The sequence below is a fragment of the Aptenodytes patagonicus genome, chromosome 12, assembly GCF_965638725.1.
Source record: "Aptenodytes patagonicus chromosome 12, bAptPat1.pri.cur, whole genome shotgun sequence".
Lineage (NCBI taxonomy): Eukaryota > Metazoa > Chordata > Aves > Sphenisciformes > Spheniscidae > Aptenodytes > Aptenodytes patagonicus.
Window position 1 is genome coordinate 11,872,966 of NC_134960.1, and position 14,925 is coordinate 11,887,890.

General features: G+C 42.1%; 1 protein-coding gene across 1 annotated transcript; it reads right to left on the reverse strand.

Moving 5' to 3' along the window:
- Positions 1-260: 260 nt before the first annotated feature.
- On the reverse strand, positions 261-14,033 carry ATP6V0E1 (ATPase H+ transporting V0 subunit e1). The gene is made up of 4 exons (XM_076350479.1): positions 13,858-14,033; positions 11,478-11,525; positions 6,020-6,147; positions 261-3,117 (listed from the first exon to the last, which is right to left on the reverse strand). The coding sequence occupies exons 1-3, from the start codon at positions 13,959-13,961 to the stop codon at positions 6,054-6,056; spliced, it is 246 nt and encodes an 81-aa protein (XP_076206594.1). The 5' UTR covers positions 13,962-14,033; the 3' UTR covers positions 261-3,117; positions 6,020-6,053.
- Positions 14,034-14,925: the final 892 nt, after the last annotated feature.

Here is a 14,925-nt window from a genome sequence, read left to right on the forward strand (position 1 = left end):
CGGCGGCGGCGGCTCCGGCCCGTCCGGGCCCGGCGGGGGGAGGCTCCCCCGCGGCGAGCTCCAGCTGCCGCTCCGCTGCCGTCCTCGTCCCGCACTTACCGCCTTCGTCCGTTCGTCTGCTACCTGCGGCTTTGTGTTGTTGCCGCCGTCTGCAGCCACACACACAGCCCCCTTTCACAGCGACAGACCTCGGCCTCCATCACTTAAGACAGAACTGGAGAAATTACTAATTAAAAAAGAAAAAAAAAGAGACCCAGCCATTTTTATCTTAGTATTTGTAAGGAGTATCTCTTTTATTGTTTAGACGACTTTTTGCATTTCAGCCCTCTGTGGTAACAAAACTTCTTTCCACTGTACCTAAAATCCATCACGCCTGACAATACAAAGGAAAAAAAAACCACCACATTTTTTTGCCCCAGAGACTTCGTAAAGCGAAGGCAGCCACCCACCTCTGACAACTAAATTAAAGCCCTCTGCATGGGTAAAACGCTTCCATGATTTCCAGCAGAGGAAAAGCAAACTTCCATAAGCTGTTCAGAACAATTCCTGCGAGGGGCACAGATGCGGGCATTTCCTAAACAACACGAACAGAAGAAGTTAAAAGCATTTGAAATGACCCTGACCTAAACACTCCCTCTACGTGCTGCCAGTGTTTATGACTTAAAGCCTTCAAGACTTGACTATGGAGTCCATTTCCTTAACCTTCCTCACTTCCTACCTCCCCCCAAAATACCAGTACACATAGGGAGATCAGGCCGTTTCCCTGCAGACCCAGGCTTTCTATCTATGTCAAGCACTAGCAAGCTTCCTTCACGTATACTTTAACATTTTGCATTCTCTTCTGTTGTCACGAAGCAAGAGGAAACTGTTAAAGGCTTTGACACCTGCATTGTTTGTGAAAAACCAGTGCCTGAATCTGTCTGCTCTAATTTCCTGCAGCCATGCAAAAAAAGAAGTTATCTGAAGCAGTGTTAATTCCTGGCACACATGGAGCAGACCATCCCATAATCACGATGCAGACAGTAGGCCACACAACACTCCGCAGAACAGAAACGTTATTTTTTCAACTTCTTCAGTCATGCTACTGCCTGGTATCTGTTTCGGAGAAAATATTAACCATTCGGATAAAGGGAAACTTATCTTTAAAACACCTACATAAAAATTGAACTATGACTTGTTTGTCCAGGCTTTGAATAGCTCTTTACATTAAATTCACCAACAGTGAAACACGCCATGTGAACGCTGTTTTACTTCTCCTGCATCTTCTACAATGAGTGATAGCTTAGAACCTAAAATAGAAAGCTTGTTAAAGAAAGCGGTAATACGAATATACTAATACCACTGTTTGTCACTGCATGTTTTCTCTTTTGATGTCTCACTTTAGGGTAAATATGACAGGCAGATCAATATAGTTTAAAAACTGTTACATACTCAAAATTGTCAGCGATGTCTTGAAGCATTACTCCTCCCCTCCTCATACGATGTCAACACATATTATCCTCCACACGCTTTAAAAAAAAACAACCACCAGACAACAACCTCAGCTTTTATAAGATCATTTGGTTTCCAATTTTCTTAGGAATTATTTGCCACAGACTATATAGCATTACGGTGTACAACTTCTCGCATGTTAAAATACAGCTCTCAGTAGTAAGTAACTTGGAAAAAAATCCACTATTCCAGTCCCAACAGTCGCTATGCTTATCTGTAATAATGGACACATTCTTATTTCTTTTGCAATTCATGCTGTCCAGTTTTCCATCACCGCAAGTTACAGCATTTTGTCAGAATCTCGGAATTTCCTGTATAGTAATGAGTACTATCCCATCGAACAAGTTAACAGTGCTATCCAAAAGGAAAAAGAAAAAAAAAAATGAACCGCTCCGTTACATCCTTGTGCGTAACAATAAAACACAGTAAGGAATAATTGCAATTTATCTGGACATGACGTAAGGAGGTAAGAAAGCATACATGAAGACTCCTGTGCACACAGCAGTATTTATAGCCTTTGAAGCTATTCCTTAGCAAGTGACTTACTAGATTCATTCCCAACCCCACGGACTCGGCTGACATTGAGGAGCCTCAGCAATCTTTCATCTCTGGCCCACATTGTCGTGTGCTTCATCAGGTCTGCAATTTCACATGCAAGTGTCAAGTCAGTATAAAACAACTGCTATGTTTTCTGTTCAATTCAAATTGCTTGTTGCTATATGTATCCTCCAAAAAGGCCAGGGAGTAGATCAATCTCCTATCAAAATTACTATTCACGCTTCATTCAAACGAGTCAGGTTACCTCTGCTACTGAGTCCCCCTAGTATCAGGCAATGGGAAGTTCAGGGAGAAGAGGCTCTCGAGCTAAGCATTCACTTCTTCCTGCAGACCTTTCAGCAATTTTAGATTCTAAACTTAGTCCTACTTTAGAACTGCCCAAGAGGTCTTGATACAGGCAGCAAGCGTGCTCATCGCATCACCCTGTATGACTTTATTACAGTTTACCCACATCATCTAAGTTTCCTCAGCTCAGCTCTGGCTAACTATTGTCTGATTAAAACCACAAAAAAGCACATCGTAACAGTTAAACATGGCACAAGGACATTTCGCATAAAGCAGAGGATTAGTTTTATTTCCAGGCATGAGAAATTTAAGACCAAATTTCCCAAGAATACAACTCATTTTAAAAAATAAATGCCATCAACATGTGGCGCCACTGTTTCTCCTCTCCTCGTACAGTTTCATTGCACACATTTTTTTCAAGTGCAGTCAAACAGAACAGGAGCGAACAGCACAGCAACAACCTAAGACCTGTAAGATATATAGTGTTCCTACAGAGCAAGTAAAATGAACAGGAAAGCTGACTCTATGACCCGTAAAAACTTTAGAAAATTTCACCACCTCTGAAGTTAACAGGCAAAAATTTACAGTACCGAAGAGAAGTATAAATTGCATTAGGCACACTGCTAAACAGTATAGTAGGAAAAAAATATAGGGCTTTGAACAAGCCATTTGAAGCACAATAGAAAGGTTAAGGCATTAACGCAGGCTTGGTATCCAACCAACTATGTTAAGGGCATCTTTGGGTCAGTGGAGTTTTTCATCTGGAGGAAATCTCTTCTTTACCTGCAAAGCAAGAGGCAACTTAATTATTCCTTTCCATGGAGACAATTTACTAATTGAAGACCTGGTTGTTAACCACAACTATTTCCATTCCACAAACGCACTGAGAAATGGTGAAGAACTGTAGATAATTCATCTATATGGAGCTTCAAGAATAGTCTCTACTTTCTTGCTTTTTTAGCAGTTTCCTTTCTGAAGTTACTGCAAGTAGTTTTAGTTACATTATAAGCTGGTAGAACAACTATTTTACTAGGAAGTTTTCAATGCTGTAACAGCATCCAGTCATCTGGACGATAGCCCTTCTTGCACTTGCATGAAGAAAGTTCCTGGTCTGAGAACACAGACTGTAAATTGACAAAGTTAAGGAGAAAAGGCGGCGTTAGATCACATTGCTTGAGAGGCTACAGCCCGTATTTACCACAGCTACAGAAGTTTGCATGTTCTTACATACTGCCATCCAAGCCATTAATTTGATTATATAGATAAGTCATCCGATACATCATCATCACTTGACTTGGAGGGATACTGACCAAAAAGAAAGACCAAACTTCTGTGATTTGGCATAGATCAATCAAGTCAGGACCTGTAGAAGCTCCTCACTAGAATGCAGTAGCCTTCTGCGTGTATTTTCAGCCTGCTCCGTTGGTCAAGTAAAGTGGGTTTGCTTAGACTATCCTCATTTTTAAATAAGAGCTCTCCACTCTGGGAATTAGTATTCCATTCTCTTCGTTTTAACTCTTTGCATTGTCCATACTAATCCATCCATACCTCAACTGAAAGAAATGGGAGGCAGAAAAAAGTATAGCACATGCACCCTAAGTGCTGGAAAAGCACATCTCAAAAGCCAAAAATAACGGGTCAGACAAGAAATGGTAGCTATATTTATGGGATTCCGTGCAGTGTCAGAGAGATATACCCCAACTCTTTCAGATGGAATCTAATTCACAGCTCCTGTCTAGTGAGAAACTCAACAGGAGGCTCCGAGCGCAGAGGCACACAACAGCAAAAGAAAGGGCACTGCAGCCTGATCAAGGTAGCCACCTCCTTGCCGCTCAGCCCACTCAACACTACAAGAGTAATTCAAACAAGATCGTGGAGAACAGTATGTCCTGTAATAGCACATTTCTAGGAAGAAAGAATGTAATATTTAACTATGATACTGGAGGATTATTATATGCTTTTACTTTTTTTAAAGCATTCTTTTTCACAAAGACAAGAACCTTCACTTTATTCCAAAATTAAGCCAATGAAATCAGATATTTCAAAGGTTAAAACAAACTGCTTTATATAACAACAGCGTGTGCTATATAGGTCTCAACTTCTCCATTAATAAGTTTAAAAACGACAACTCCTCACAAACTTTCTGGCCATCCTAGAACGCATTAGTCCCCTCTCTTCCTTGGTACAAATTTACCTCCAGTTCTCTGGAAAATCCTTCACTGAAAGGGAGGGAGAAAGCCCTGATTTTTTTAGCGGGCGCCTAGAGTCCAAGAGTTATGTCTCATCTCCAGTTTGTCCTTGCTGGTTGCAACATACAGACCATTTATCAGTCAGAAGGGAGCTCAATTTTTATATGCAAGGCATCCACTTGTCCAGATAACTACATTTCAATTTCAGATCCCAGGCAACTGAATTATCCTATGGGATTCAGGGATCTGTATGCCCATTACCAGAATATACTGGTCTCTGTTTTAGCTAACTAATTATGTGTTAACACATGAGCAGTGAAAACATGCCTAGGCAATTCAGCTTGACTGACTTAGCTAATTACAGGCCTCTAACTGAAGCAGGGCCAAATCTACCTTTAGCTTCTGCTTGCTGCTTAAAAGAGAAGATACAGACACATACACATGCCACAGTCTGACACCACCACAGTTCAGATGAACCCTACTTTGAAGCAGTGGAACTTTGCTTCAGGGTAAATGTTCAGGATGCTTTACAGACAGCATTTAACTGAGCTATAACATGATCTGCCATCGGTCTGCTGCTATTGGACTTCTGTAAACAGAAGTTAAAGTAATAACAGCGAGGGGGTAGACAGTTAAACCTAAAAGGACAAAAAAAACCCAGGTAAAAAACTAAGCATGTCTAATCATTCAGTTACCAGCATAAAAACTAAAATCACGGGTACTTCTTTCCACAGCTATCCTTCATTTGAACCTTCAAGTCCAAATGCTGCCATTCTAGAGAAACCTGAAGTCATCATGGTACTTTTAGTATAAGACTTTGTATTTTTGCTGGTCATGTCAGAAAGCATGCCCAAGAACTGCAACGACAGCATTCCAATAGCACTACCCAGATAGCAACCACCAGGCTCATCTATGATTAAAGTTGCACACAGGCTATAATTAAAAAAAAAATAAAACATTCATCTGGAAGCTGAGTGTTAGTGCTATACATTGACAGGAGATAAAGAACCATTCTAATTGCAGTTCTCACTCTGACTTCCCAGATGAATGAGGGCAACTGTACATTGCCTTGGAAATCAGGACAGGTCTTGAATTCAATGGTAGTAGGCTTGAAGAGAGGTTTAACAATTGTTAAATTGTTAAATTTCCTAAAGATTAGGAAATCCACTTATGCTAGCTATTAAAAGACACCCCAGCCCAATTTTTTTTTTTTGTAGGAAGAAGAAATGTACTGTTCTCCTTACAAACTCCTGCTTACTCAACACAGCACCACATGACGTGATAGCAGAGAAAAATAACTGTACAAGAATTTAGTCCAAGCTTTTCACAGTATCCAGTCAAGATTAACATCCAAAATATGTTTTGTTGCAGTCTATAAAAAGATAAGTTACTCCTGCAAAACACCTAGCAATTCTGAACACACTGCTTACACTACTGTTCAATTTCTCCTAAAGCTTTAACATACCAAATATATTAATAAATCTGATCATACTCACCTAGTCAATAAATTGCAGCAGAGGACAGACATCCTTAAGGCCAGTGAGATTTAAGATACCAGATTGTTTCATTGCTTAACTGTGGCCCAAAGAGAGGGTTGAGTTGAGCCAGAATCGCAATCAGCCAACTGCAAGACAACCCCCCCAACCCAAAAGAGAGAGCATCAGCCAGATTACAAAGCTTATGATAATGGAAAGGCTTGTCCAAAGCACAAATACTATCAGAGAAGAAAAGACGATTTTCAGGAAGGTCTAGCATCAAATCAAAATTTTACTCAAGCTCATACACAAAGACCAGATACCAGCAATGAAGATCTGGTACCGAATCATTCCACAACGGAAACAATAAATTGTCCTGTTCAATTTAAAGCAACGCAAAACCACCTGACAGCATTTCTCTCTTCCTTTGACAGGAAAGTGTTTTGAGACATAAGAAACTCAGGTATTTGTGGGCTCAGAAGACAGAAACATGAGAGACAGACCTTTTCTCAGTGCCTTTGAAGCATCCTTTAAACAAAAACCTCTGAGAAACATACTTTCTCTCATTTACTCTTATTTTCAGTGTATGACAACCTACCCTTGCAGACATGGTATATTTTTCATCTGAGATTGAACAAAAGTGAATTTAAACCTGGCACAGAGGTCAAGAAACAGGGACCTGAAGCAAAAGGGTACAATGCTACAGGAACACACATGCACAAAATTAAAAAACCCACAACAAAACCAGTATGACAACAAACCCCAGATCACCAGCAACAGCAGCCTTGTCATCAGAGCAGTTCACAAACTAACACTGCAGAAGCCATAGCCAGGACCAAGAACAAGAGGAATGTAGTTTGTGGAAAATATCCAGGAAAGCTAAACAGAAATAAATATTCCCCTGTTAAAAGATATATTTGCTTTGTAAATATTACAAGATTCAGAAAAAGCAATGGATGCTTCCATGGATTTAAATCTATCTTAAATACTAACTACACAAACACATTTAGTGAACACACTGGCTCATCTGTCTGCTATTTCTAGAATGCTTTGTAAGGAGGAGAAAAAGCAGAGCAGCTTTGTAATGGGAGCTGCCACAAATGTATCTGAGTGCTTAGGCAGTCATGGAAAATTCCACGCAAACCTTGATGCCTTGACCATCAAATGAAGTAAGTGCAGGTCTGCTGTGAAGTGGCTAGAACAGCCAGGGGCAAAAGATGTGGGCCAGACTTAAAGAAAACACATCAATCCTCTTAAAATTTACGAATATTTATTTTCAGTGCTGCTTTCAGTTTTGCACAAAGTAGGACTCCAGTTAAAACGACGTGCTGAGCCTGCAGCAGTCTATCAGTCATGCAAGCCCTGAAATATGTAGCGGGCTCTACAAAGCAATTAAAACATCAGCAAGACACCATCAAGAAGAGCCAATAACCTTTAGGTTGACATGTTTCTACTTTGCTATCCAAAGCGTTGACAACAATGTATTTTGAAACCCTGTTAATCGTTATGTTAAATTTACTTAAGGGAAAAGCAAATTAGCTCTTAAAATACCACGGAATTTATTTTGCAAGGGTTAATTTTCATATACAAAAGACAGATAGAAGGGGTGCCAGAGCACTGTACCATCTGCCTTTAGCATCCTGAACTAACAGAAGTGGGAGGAGGGTAGAACACTAAAAGCCTGTTAAAGCACATTATTATCTTTCTCACTGTACAGAAGGAAGGAACTCTGTGCACAAATCTCTCACCTCTCTATGCTTCCTGAGTTCTGACCCAGCATGGCTGGGAATTAAATGAGCTGGAAGCACATTCAAAATATTGACGTGTCCCAGCTGTATAACCATGCTTTAGGCAAGTGCTGTGCAGTTTTCAAAAGCTATTTGTTGGGACCACGCTGGATACCCAAATTCAGAGCCACAGTGGCATTACAGGTCAATAGTATATTCCTCCTCCCTGCTCTGCTAGGGCCTAATAATTTAAAGCAGTAGTTAGGCACTGAACTCTACGACTCCCCTGCATTCAAGATAAGTCATGAAAAAGCTTTTCCCACGTTTTGCTTAAGCGATGCTGCTTTATACAATAATCTATCATGACAACGCAAAACAAAACACAGCATTCAAAGCAAAACAAAGCAAGCCTCTGTATCCAACATGTAATGTTCTAGAGTTGCTAAAATCAGGTATAGCATTCGAGCCACCCACAGGTCCTTAAATTCTACCAGATACCACTTACAACAGTTAGCGTTAATTACCCAGCTCAGACAAGGAAATTAAAAGTCCCTTATGTTCTACCAGAAAGATTTTTTAAAAGGTCTTTCTACCATAACTGCCATCTGTCTATGCTACGTATTGCAAATTAAGGTCCTGCTATCTCTGTTTAAATGTCAGTTTGAGCAACCATATTTTATTCCTTTTAGAATCAGTAGCAAATAATACCATTTTTCAAGGACCCTGTCCTCTGTTAGTAGAGTATCATGGTACTGTTTCAGGAACTGCTTTGTAAACAGCAAAATAGATTTAGACTTTGACAGTGCCTTACAACATGGTGTAACCTGTAATTTCTGCAGCAGTAACTCCTTATACTTTGCCTTATATTTTATCATGTTCCTGAGGCTCGTGTATTCTCCCTCAAAAGACTGCTGGGTACAATTTCTGTACACAAATTATGCACTTACCCGTGCAAAAATTTTCCATAGAACAACCAAATTAACACCATGTGATCAATATGGTTATTCAAAATGATCACTGTTAAGTCTAAACACAGAAGAAACAGCTTTAAGTTGAAGTGCTATTGACTTTAAATTTAGTTACCACAAGTTCAGCTTGATGCAAATCAATTTGTCAATCAAGTGGTGTTTAATGAAGACAGGAAATTGTTTTTTCCCCTATTTTCAACTGGAGAGGTAACTCAAAGAGTATGAAAATAGGTCTAGCAGAGTTCTAAACAACTCTAAAAAGAAGTAGGTAACAGCACCAGCCACCTACTAAGGACAAACAAATACAGAAGGCCATACCTGGGACAACACAAGTTATTTTAACCCTAACATATCCAATGAAGAATCCTCAGAAACCATTCTTTTGGGCTTCCTTCAAGACTGGTATGAAAAATAAGTCTCTTTCTTTAGTCACTGAAATTAAGGTCTGAAATTTTTTCAATGCCTCCCCCAAAAAAGGAAAAGGATATAGCAAGAACAAACTTACATACGTTTGAATAAAACAGAGTAAAGAAAGGCTGGACCAGATGATCTTTCTAGGTCCTTTCCAACCAGAACTTTTCTATGATTCTATACAGAATTCATGAAAAAAAAGACTGTGTGATGAGGCAAGTTCTATCTTGGAACATGAGGAGAAAAATCTGCTTTTTGTTGTATTCTGGCAAGCAGACACTATATATGTAATTTATGTGGTTGGGTATAATTACTGATGGTTTAAAACATAGTAAGATTTTGCTGCTTCTCTTTTTTTCCAAGGTGTAATTGGAGAAAACCAAAGGCAATACAGAAAACAAGTCAGAGCCCACAAGATTATGAAGAACCTCCTCACGGGACATGCAAGAACAGATAAATCACGTTAATGACACTAGATTTATAATAGGTCTGTTTCAGTAAAAAAAAAAAAAAAAAAAAATCACTAAACTTACAAGTGAAATACCACTGTACATTTGAAGAGTTCACAGCATTCAAGTTAAGAAATTCTACAACAAATACATTCCACATCATAATCCAGAGGATTCTGCAGATGCCACGTAGCCTCAACTTCAAGGAAACCGTCCTTCTTCAAACAATAAAGAAAACAAACCCTAAGCTTCAAGGATTTTAGAAGAGTAGGACATTATTTCTGTTAAAATACAGAGTAGGGAGAACTTTAAACTTAAACAAAACCAAAACAAAACCCAGAACACCACCCCCCCCACCCCCAACTTACTGTAACCTAGTGAAAATGAGCATCCAGTTGCCCTTTCTTAGCCAAGCATTTGGGACCTACCACGAGATTGGGCTGCTACATGCTTTATGGGCAGGCAAGGAGGCCTTCATAGCACTAAAATTCCCAATTTCAATCCCAAATTCAAGTTGCTGGCACTGCAAAGCTCTTCTCAAGTTTCTACATCTGTTCAGCAAAACTTTAATTTAAAAAACTGTCATAGATACAAAACACAGAACCAAGTTTGCTATACTTTTACAATTATCCAGAAGAATGATTTCTTAAGACTTCACCTGTCAAATACTCTGAATAAAAAAAAAATAAATAGGCCTCACCTGTATAAAACCTGAATATCACATTATTAAACTAGATCAAACCTGCATAAGCCTGTGCCATAGGCCAACCCAACATGGAACCGAACAGGCCCCTCCTGGAACACGCCGACACTGATAACATGGCTTTTGGCTGCCAGTTCTTAAGAACGAGTCTTGAGATTAGAGATGCATTTCTCTAAATATTCATGTTAAGCTCCTTAGAGTAGCATAAATAATGCCTAAATACTTCAGGAAAGTTCAAATACTACTCAGGTTCAAGTGGAACTCTGAATAATAATTTTATTACAAGTTAACGCTAAAGATCTAACCAGCCTTTTACCAATTTACTCTCCATAACAAATTCTTCTCAAACACCTTTCAAAGTTTTTTCTGCATAGCACTTTCTTTGACAAGGTCAGTCTCTACACTCTTTAAAAAAAAAAAAAAGGGGGAAAAAAAAAAAAAGAGTGGGAAAACAATAAAACAATAACCACGCTTTCTCTTGCGGACTCCAGCTACAGCTGGCTTATCTCTTGACAAAAAACAAAAAAACAAACATGGTATGAGGAGTTCCTCAACAAGTCATGTTGTTATTTCTACTAATTCTCTTACAGAAAAAAGGCAGCCTCAAAATATACCATGCATTTAAAATGAAAGTCTTAATATATCAAAGCATCACAAGTTTGTCACAAAAATAATTTGTCATACATCAAAAACCCCCATGTATAAGGTTTTCCATCCACTGCTCTACCACATTTTGAGAATATATTCAACGAAACTAAGTAAAGCAAAACTCATCAGTAGGTTTAAATTAGTATCACCTTAGAAATAAATGTAAGGGTATAAAGAATGAAAAAGGCAAAAAGTCATCGCTCTACTGTGAATCAGAAAAATTCCAGAATTGACAAACTGCCATTGTATTTGTGAGCAACTAAGCCAGTGAATTGGAAAGAAGTAGTATCAAGTCAACGCAGAGCACTATTCAACAGTTATGTGTCAGAAGACAACAAGAGAAATTCAGGTTCGTTTTAATTCAGCAGCCACCACCAGGAAAATGTTTTCTTCAGCAGGTTGAAGGTCTTTAGAATTAAGAATTCTAAGAGCTGTCAAAGAATACCATGTGTCTAAATCTCTGTGACACATTTGAAAAGCTTCTTCCTAAATGTCTTGAAGATATAAAAAAGGAACTTTTGATTACATCAGAACTGTGCCTTGATTAAGGGGCAAGACATTATTTATACTTACAACAGGTAGCAGCAAACAGCACATGTCACCAGCATTGTGTTGATAACACTGCAAAAAGGAAGGAGAGAAACAGCTGATTAGGTGTCATGTTATGACTGACCACAAGATATATTGGAAAAAAAACCCAGCAAACAAGAACTAGTTCAACTTTGATCATACAGAAGGTGACTCAACATGAGTGTTCTAACTTCTTCCAGCTGAGTAAGTTGCAGAGGCACAGCTAAGACTCTGCAAAAGAACTGACACAGCTCTGGCAAACAGAAGCATACAGCTCCATTTAACAAAAATCACTCCGGAGAGGAGCAAAATCTTACGCAGTCAGTGTCCTCGCTCCATTTCACAGTCACTTCTACCAGCAAGTCAGTAAACTACTGAAGCTGGATGTTCTAAAGCTAACAGTAAACAATAAACATTTTCTCCATTTGCAAAATTGTGCTTACGGAAAATTTCAGTATCAAAACATATCTTTTAATTTTATATCATGAATGAGGGTTTTGCAAATTGAATACAAAATAAAATCTCAAAGCCACATGAAATTATCTGTAGGATACGATTTTCCTTTCTTGCTGAAAGAAAACTGTGTCAGAAACCATAGTTAAGCTGAAAAGAAGCAAGAACCAAGCAGCTCTTGAAACTGAAAATGGTAAAACTGCAGCTATACACACATATGATTTTGAAATGGGAGGAAAGGAGACAAGATTTTCTAACAGTGAGTGATCTATGCAGCTCATGGAACTTAGTAGCAAAGTGGAGGGTTTTTTTCTTTTTAAATTATAAAAAGGGATTTCCCTCTATGTTATTCATTCTGGGGGGGAAATACAAAAACTCATGCTAGGTCAGTAACTTCCAACCCTTTTGTGACATGGATAACATTCAACATTTTTCATCTGTCAATACACACCCACCTTGTCAACTTTCAAACGAATGCTACAAAGCTAACATAGCCTGGGTTAAGCTTCGAGAACCCCTCCTTTCCAGGGAGTCCCAGAGTCATTGTTTGGGAGTTCTAGCCTACGCAATGTGAACTCTTAGGTCAGTTACAAGTTTGCACTGACTTCTTTTGTTAGAAAAAGAACAATCCTATTCAGAAACAGGCTTTGGGTAGAGTTTTTTTTGTTGTTTTTTTTTTTAAGAAGATGAGAAGTTAACAGACTACACAGTGTTACTACAGACATGCTATAGAATCAGAACACAGCAGTGCTCTACTCATATTTGTTAAACAATCACATTTTGGAATAATGACAGAACATCTGTTGGTGACCCGCAACCTTCCCACATACTTTAAGGACATGCCTGGAAGACATATTTTCAAGGTATTTCTGAGGACAGGCAAGTTTTCAGGCACAAAACACACTTCAGGTTTGAAACTGAGGCAATAAATATCAGAGCTAAATAGAACTTGAAGAAAATTCCTCCAAGTTTAGATAAACAACTAAGAGAAAAAAGACAGTTGGTACCTGTGGAGTAGAGGGGATGTCAGAGAGAGGAAGAGAGATTAAGAAGTCATTATCTCCTAGGGAAAAGAGAAAGACAAAAACTCGTCTACTTTTTAATCTGAGCAGCTACAATCACTGCAGGAAAAACGTCTCCGCTTAGATGCCTCGCTTTTGTCCTCAGGCCACCACAGCTACAAGGCCCCTAGCATACATTTAAGCACAGAACGGAGATCTACTACAGCAACTTTCTCAGTCCCATCCAGTGTGAAACTAGAGGATGGTGGAAGAAGTTAGAAGAGATCAAGTAAGAAAAAAGAAAGGAAGTTACTTCTCAAACACCATCTAACTTAACAATAGACCTCCTTGCCACAGGACGCTGCGTTATGCAGACGTTTACAGGGCTCGAGGGGAAAACTCAAAGCCGTGACGGATTATCAAGGCAGGGAAACGCTGCTCCCGGCTCCGGTCCCACGCTCAGGAAGCCTCACAGGCGTTTGCTCCGGCCTTCCGCCGCTGGCTGGATCTCGGCTGGCACAGGCGCCTGGGCCCTGGGCCCGCCCGCCCTCCGCGCTGCACCAGCACGGCGACGAGGAGCCCGCAGGACTACTGCGGCAGGAGGCGGCGGCTCCGGGCCTGGCGGAGCGGCGAGCACGGCAGATACGGCGCCGCGACGGCCGCCGGGCCTCGACGGCGGGGGAAAGGGGAACTCGAGGGAGCCGGAGCCGCGAGGCCGCTGCTGCCCGGCAGGCCCGCAAGGGCACGGCGCGCCTCCCCCGGGCCGCCGCCGCCTGGGGGTACCGGGGCCGCCTCCGCCGGGGGCCTCCTCACACACTCCCCCCCCCCCCCCCCCCGCCGCCGCCAAATGCCTGAGGGGGAAGGGAAGGGGTCCGCCGCCACCCCCCTCTGAGCGGCCCCGGCCTCCCGCCGCCCCCCCGGTCACTCACCCGCGGTTAGGCCCCTTGGGTACGAACCACGGCAGGACGCCGCCGACCACCCCCCAGAAAACGCTCATGACAATGATGGGCACCGTCAGGCCACCGTACGCCATGGCCGGGCTGGCGGGGGCGGCAGCGGAGGGAAGCTGCTCGGTCCGACCCGGCGCGGCGCCTCCCCTCCCCTTCCTCACGGCCGGCCGCAGCGCCCCGCCCCGCCGCGTCCGCCAATCAGCGCCCGCGACGTCACCGGAGCCCGGCGGGCGGCGGTGTACCTGGCAGCGCGACGGGCGCCAGCCCTCGGCCCCGCCCCCCCGCGCTCGGCGCTGCCGCCGGCGGGAGCCCGCCCTGCCGCGCCGCCCTCGGGCCCCGCGCCGGCTTCCGCCTAACGGCCCGGCCCCGGCGCCGCCGAAGAAAGGAGGGGAGAAGAAACAAGCCCTCGGGGAACGGTGGGGGCTCCTTTCGGGGCAAGGGCCGGTCCTGAGCTCATCAAAAACCGGGGAAGGCGGAGAAGGCTCCCGCGGGAGAGCGTGCCGCGCTGGCGCATCAGCTCAGCAGCTGAGGGCGGCCCTGGAAAACAGGGGAAGCAAAGCCCAAGGCCTTTCTCAGTACCTCGGCTCAAGGCGAAGAAAGATCTTATTAAGCAGCACGCGTGCATGGCATGAACTGCGAGGGACAAAACCTCTCGACCTACATAAAAGCAGCGACGTTCAACGCCCGCCTTCTACGGCAGCCTTCGTACCGACGCCTATCAACGACTTCGAAAGCGCAAATGTGATTTTCCTCCATTCTCGGCATCCCATTTTTCAGACTGGTGGTGTTCAGGCAGGAGCTGCATTTCTTTCCCTCTGTATCGGCAATTAGAGGGCCATTCACCGAGCCAGTAAATTCACATAATTGCAGGGCTGTTTTCAACACGCTACAGCAGCTCTGTTATATACGTATAAAGCGCTAGACACCTGATTTCCTCTTACAGAACAATTCATGCAAAATAGTGTCAGCAACAGCACTGAGACTGCCTTCACTCCTACCCTTTTCAAACCCGACAGCTCTACCTCACGAGCACTGGTGAGGTAAACC

Excerpts from the sequence above, each read along its gene's own strand:
- ATP6V0E1 (XM_076350479.1), bottom strand. The coding sequence starts at position 13,961 with ATGGCGTACGGTGGCCTGACGGTGCCCATCATTGTCATGAGCGTTTTC. Across the intron at positions 11,526-13,857 it reads CCCAAGGGGCCTAACCGCGG|TGTTATCAACACAATGCTGG; the intron begins GTGAGTGACCGG and ends TCCTTTTTGCAG. Across the intron at positions 6,148-11,477 it reads GCTGTTTGCTGCTACCTGTT|TTGGCTGATTGCGATTCTGG; the intron begins GTAAGTATAAAT and ends GTTGTCTTGCAG.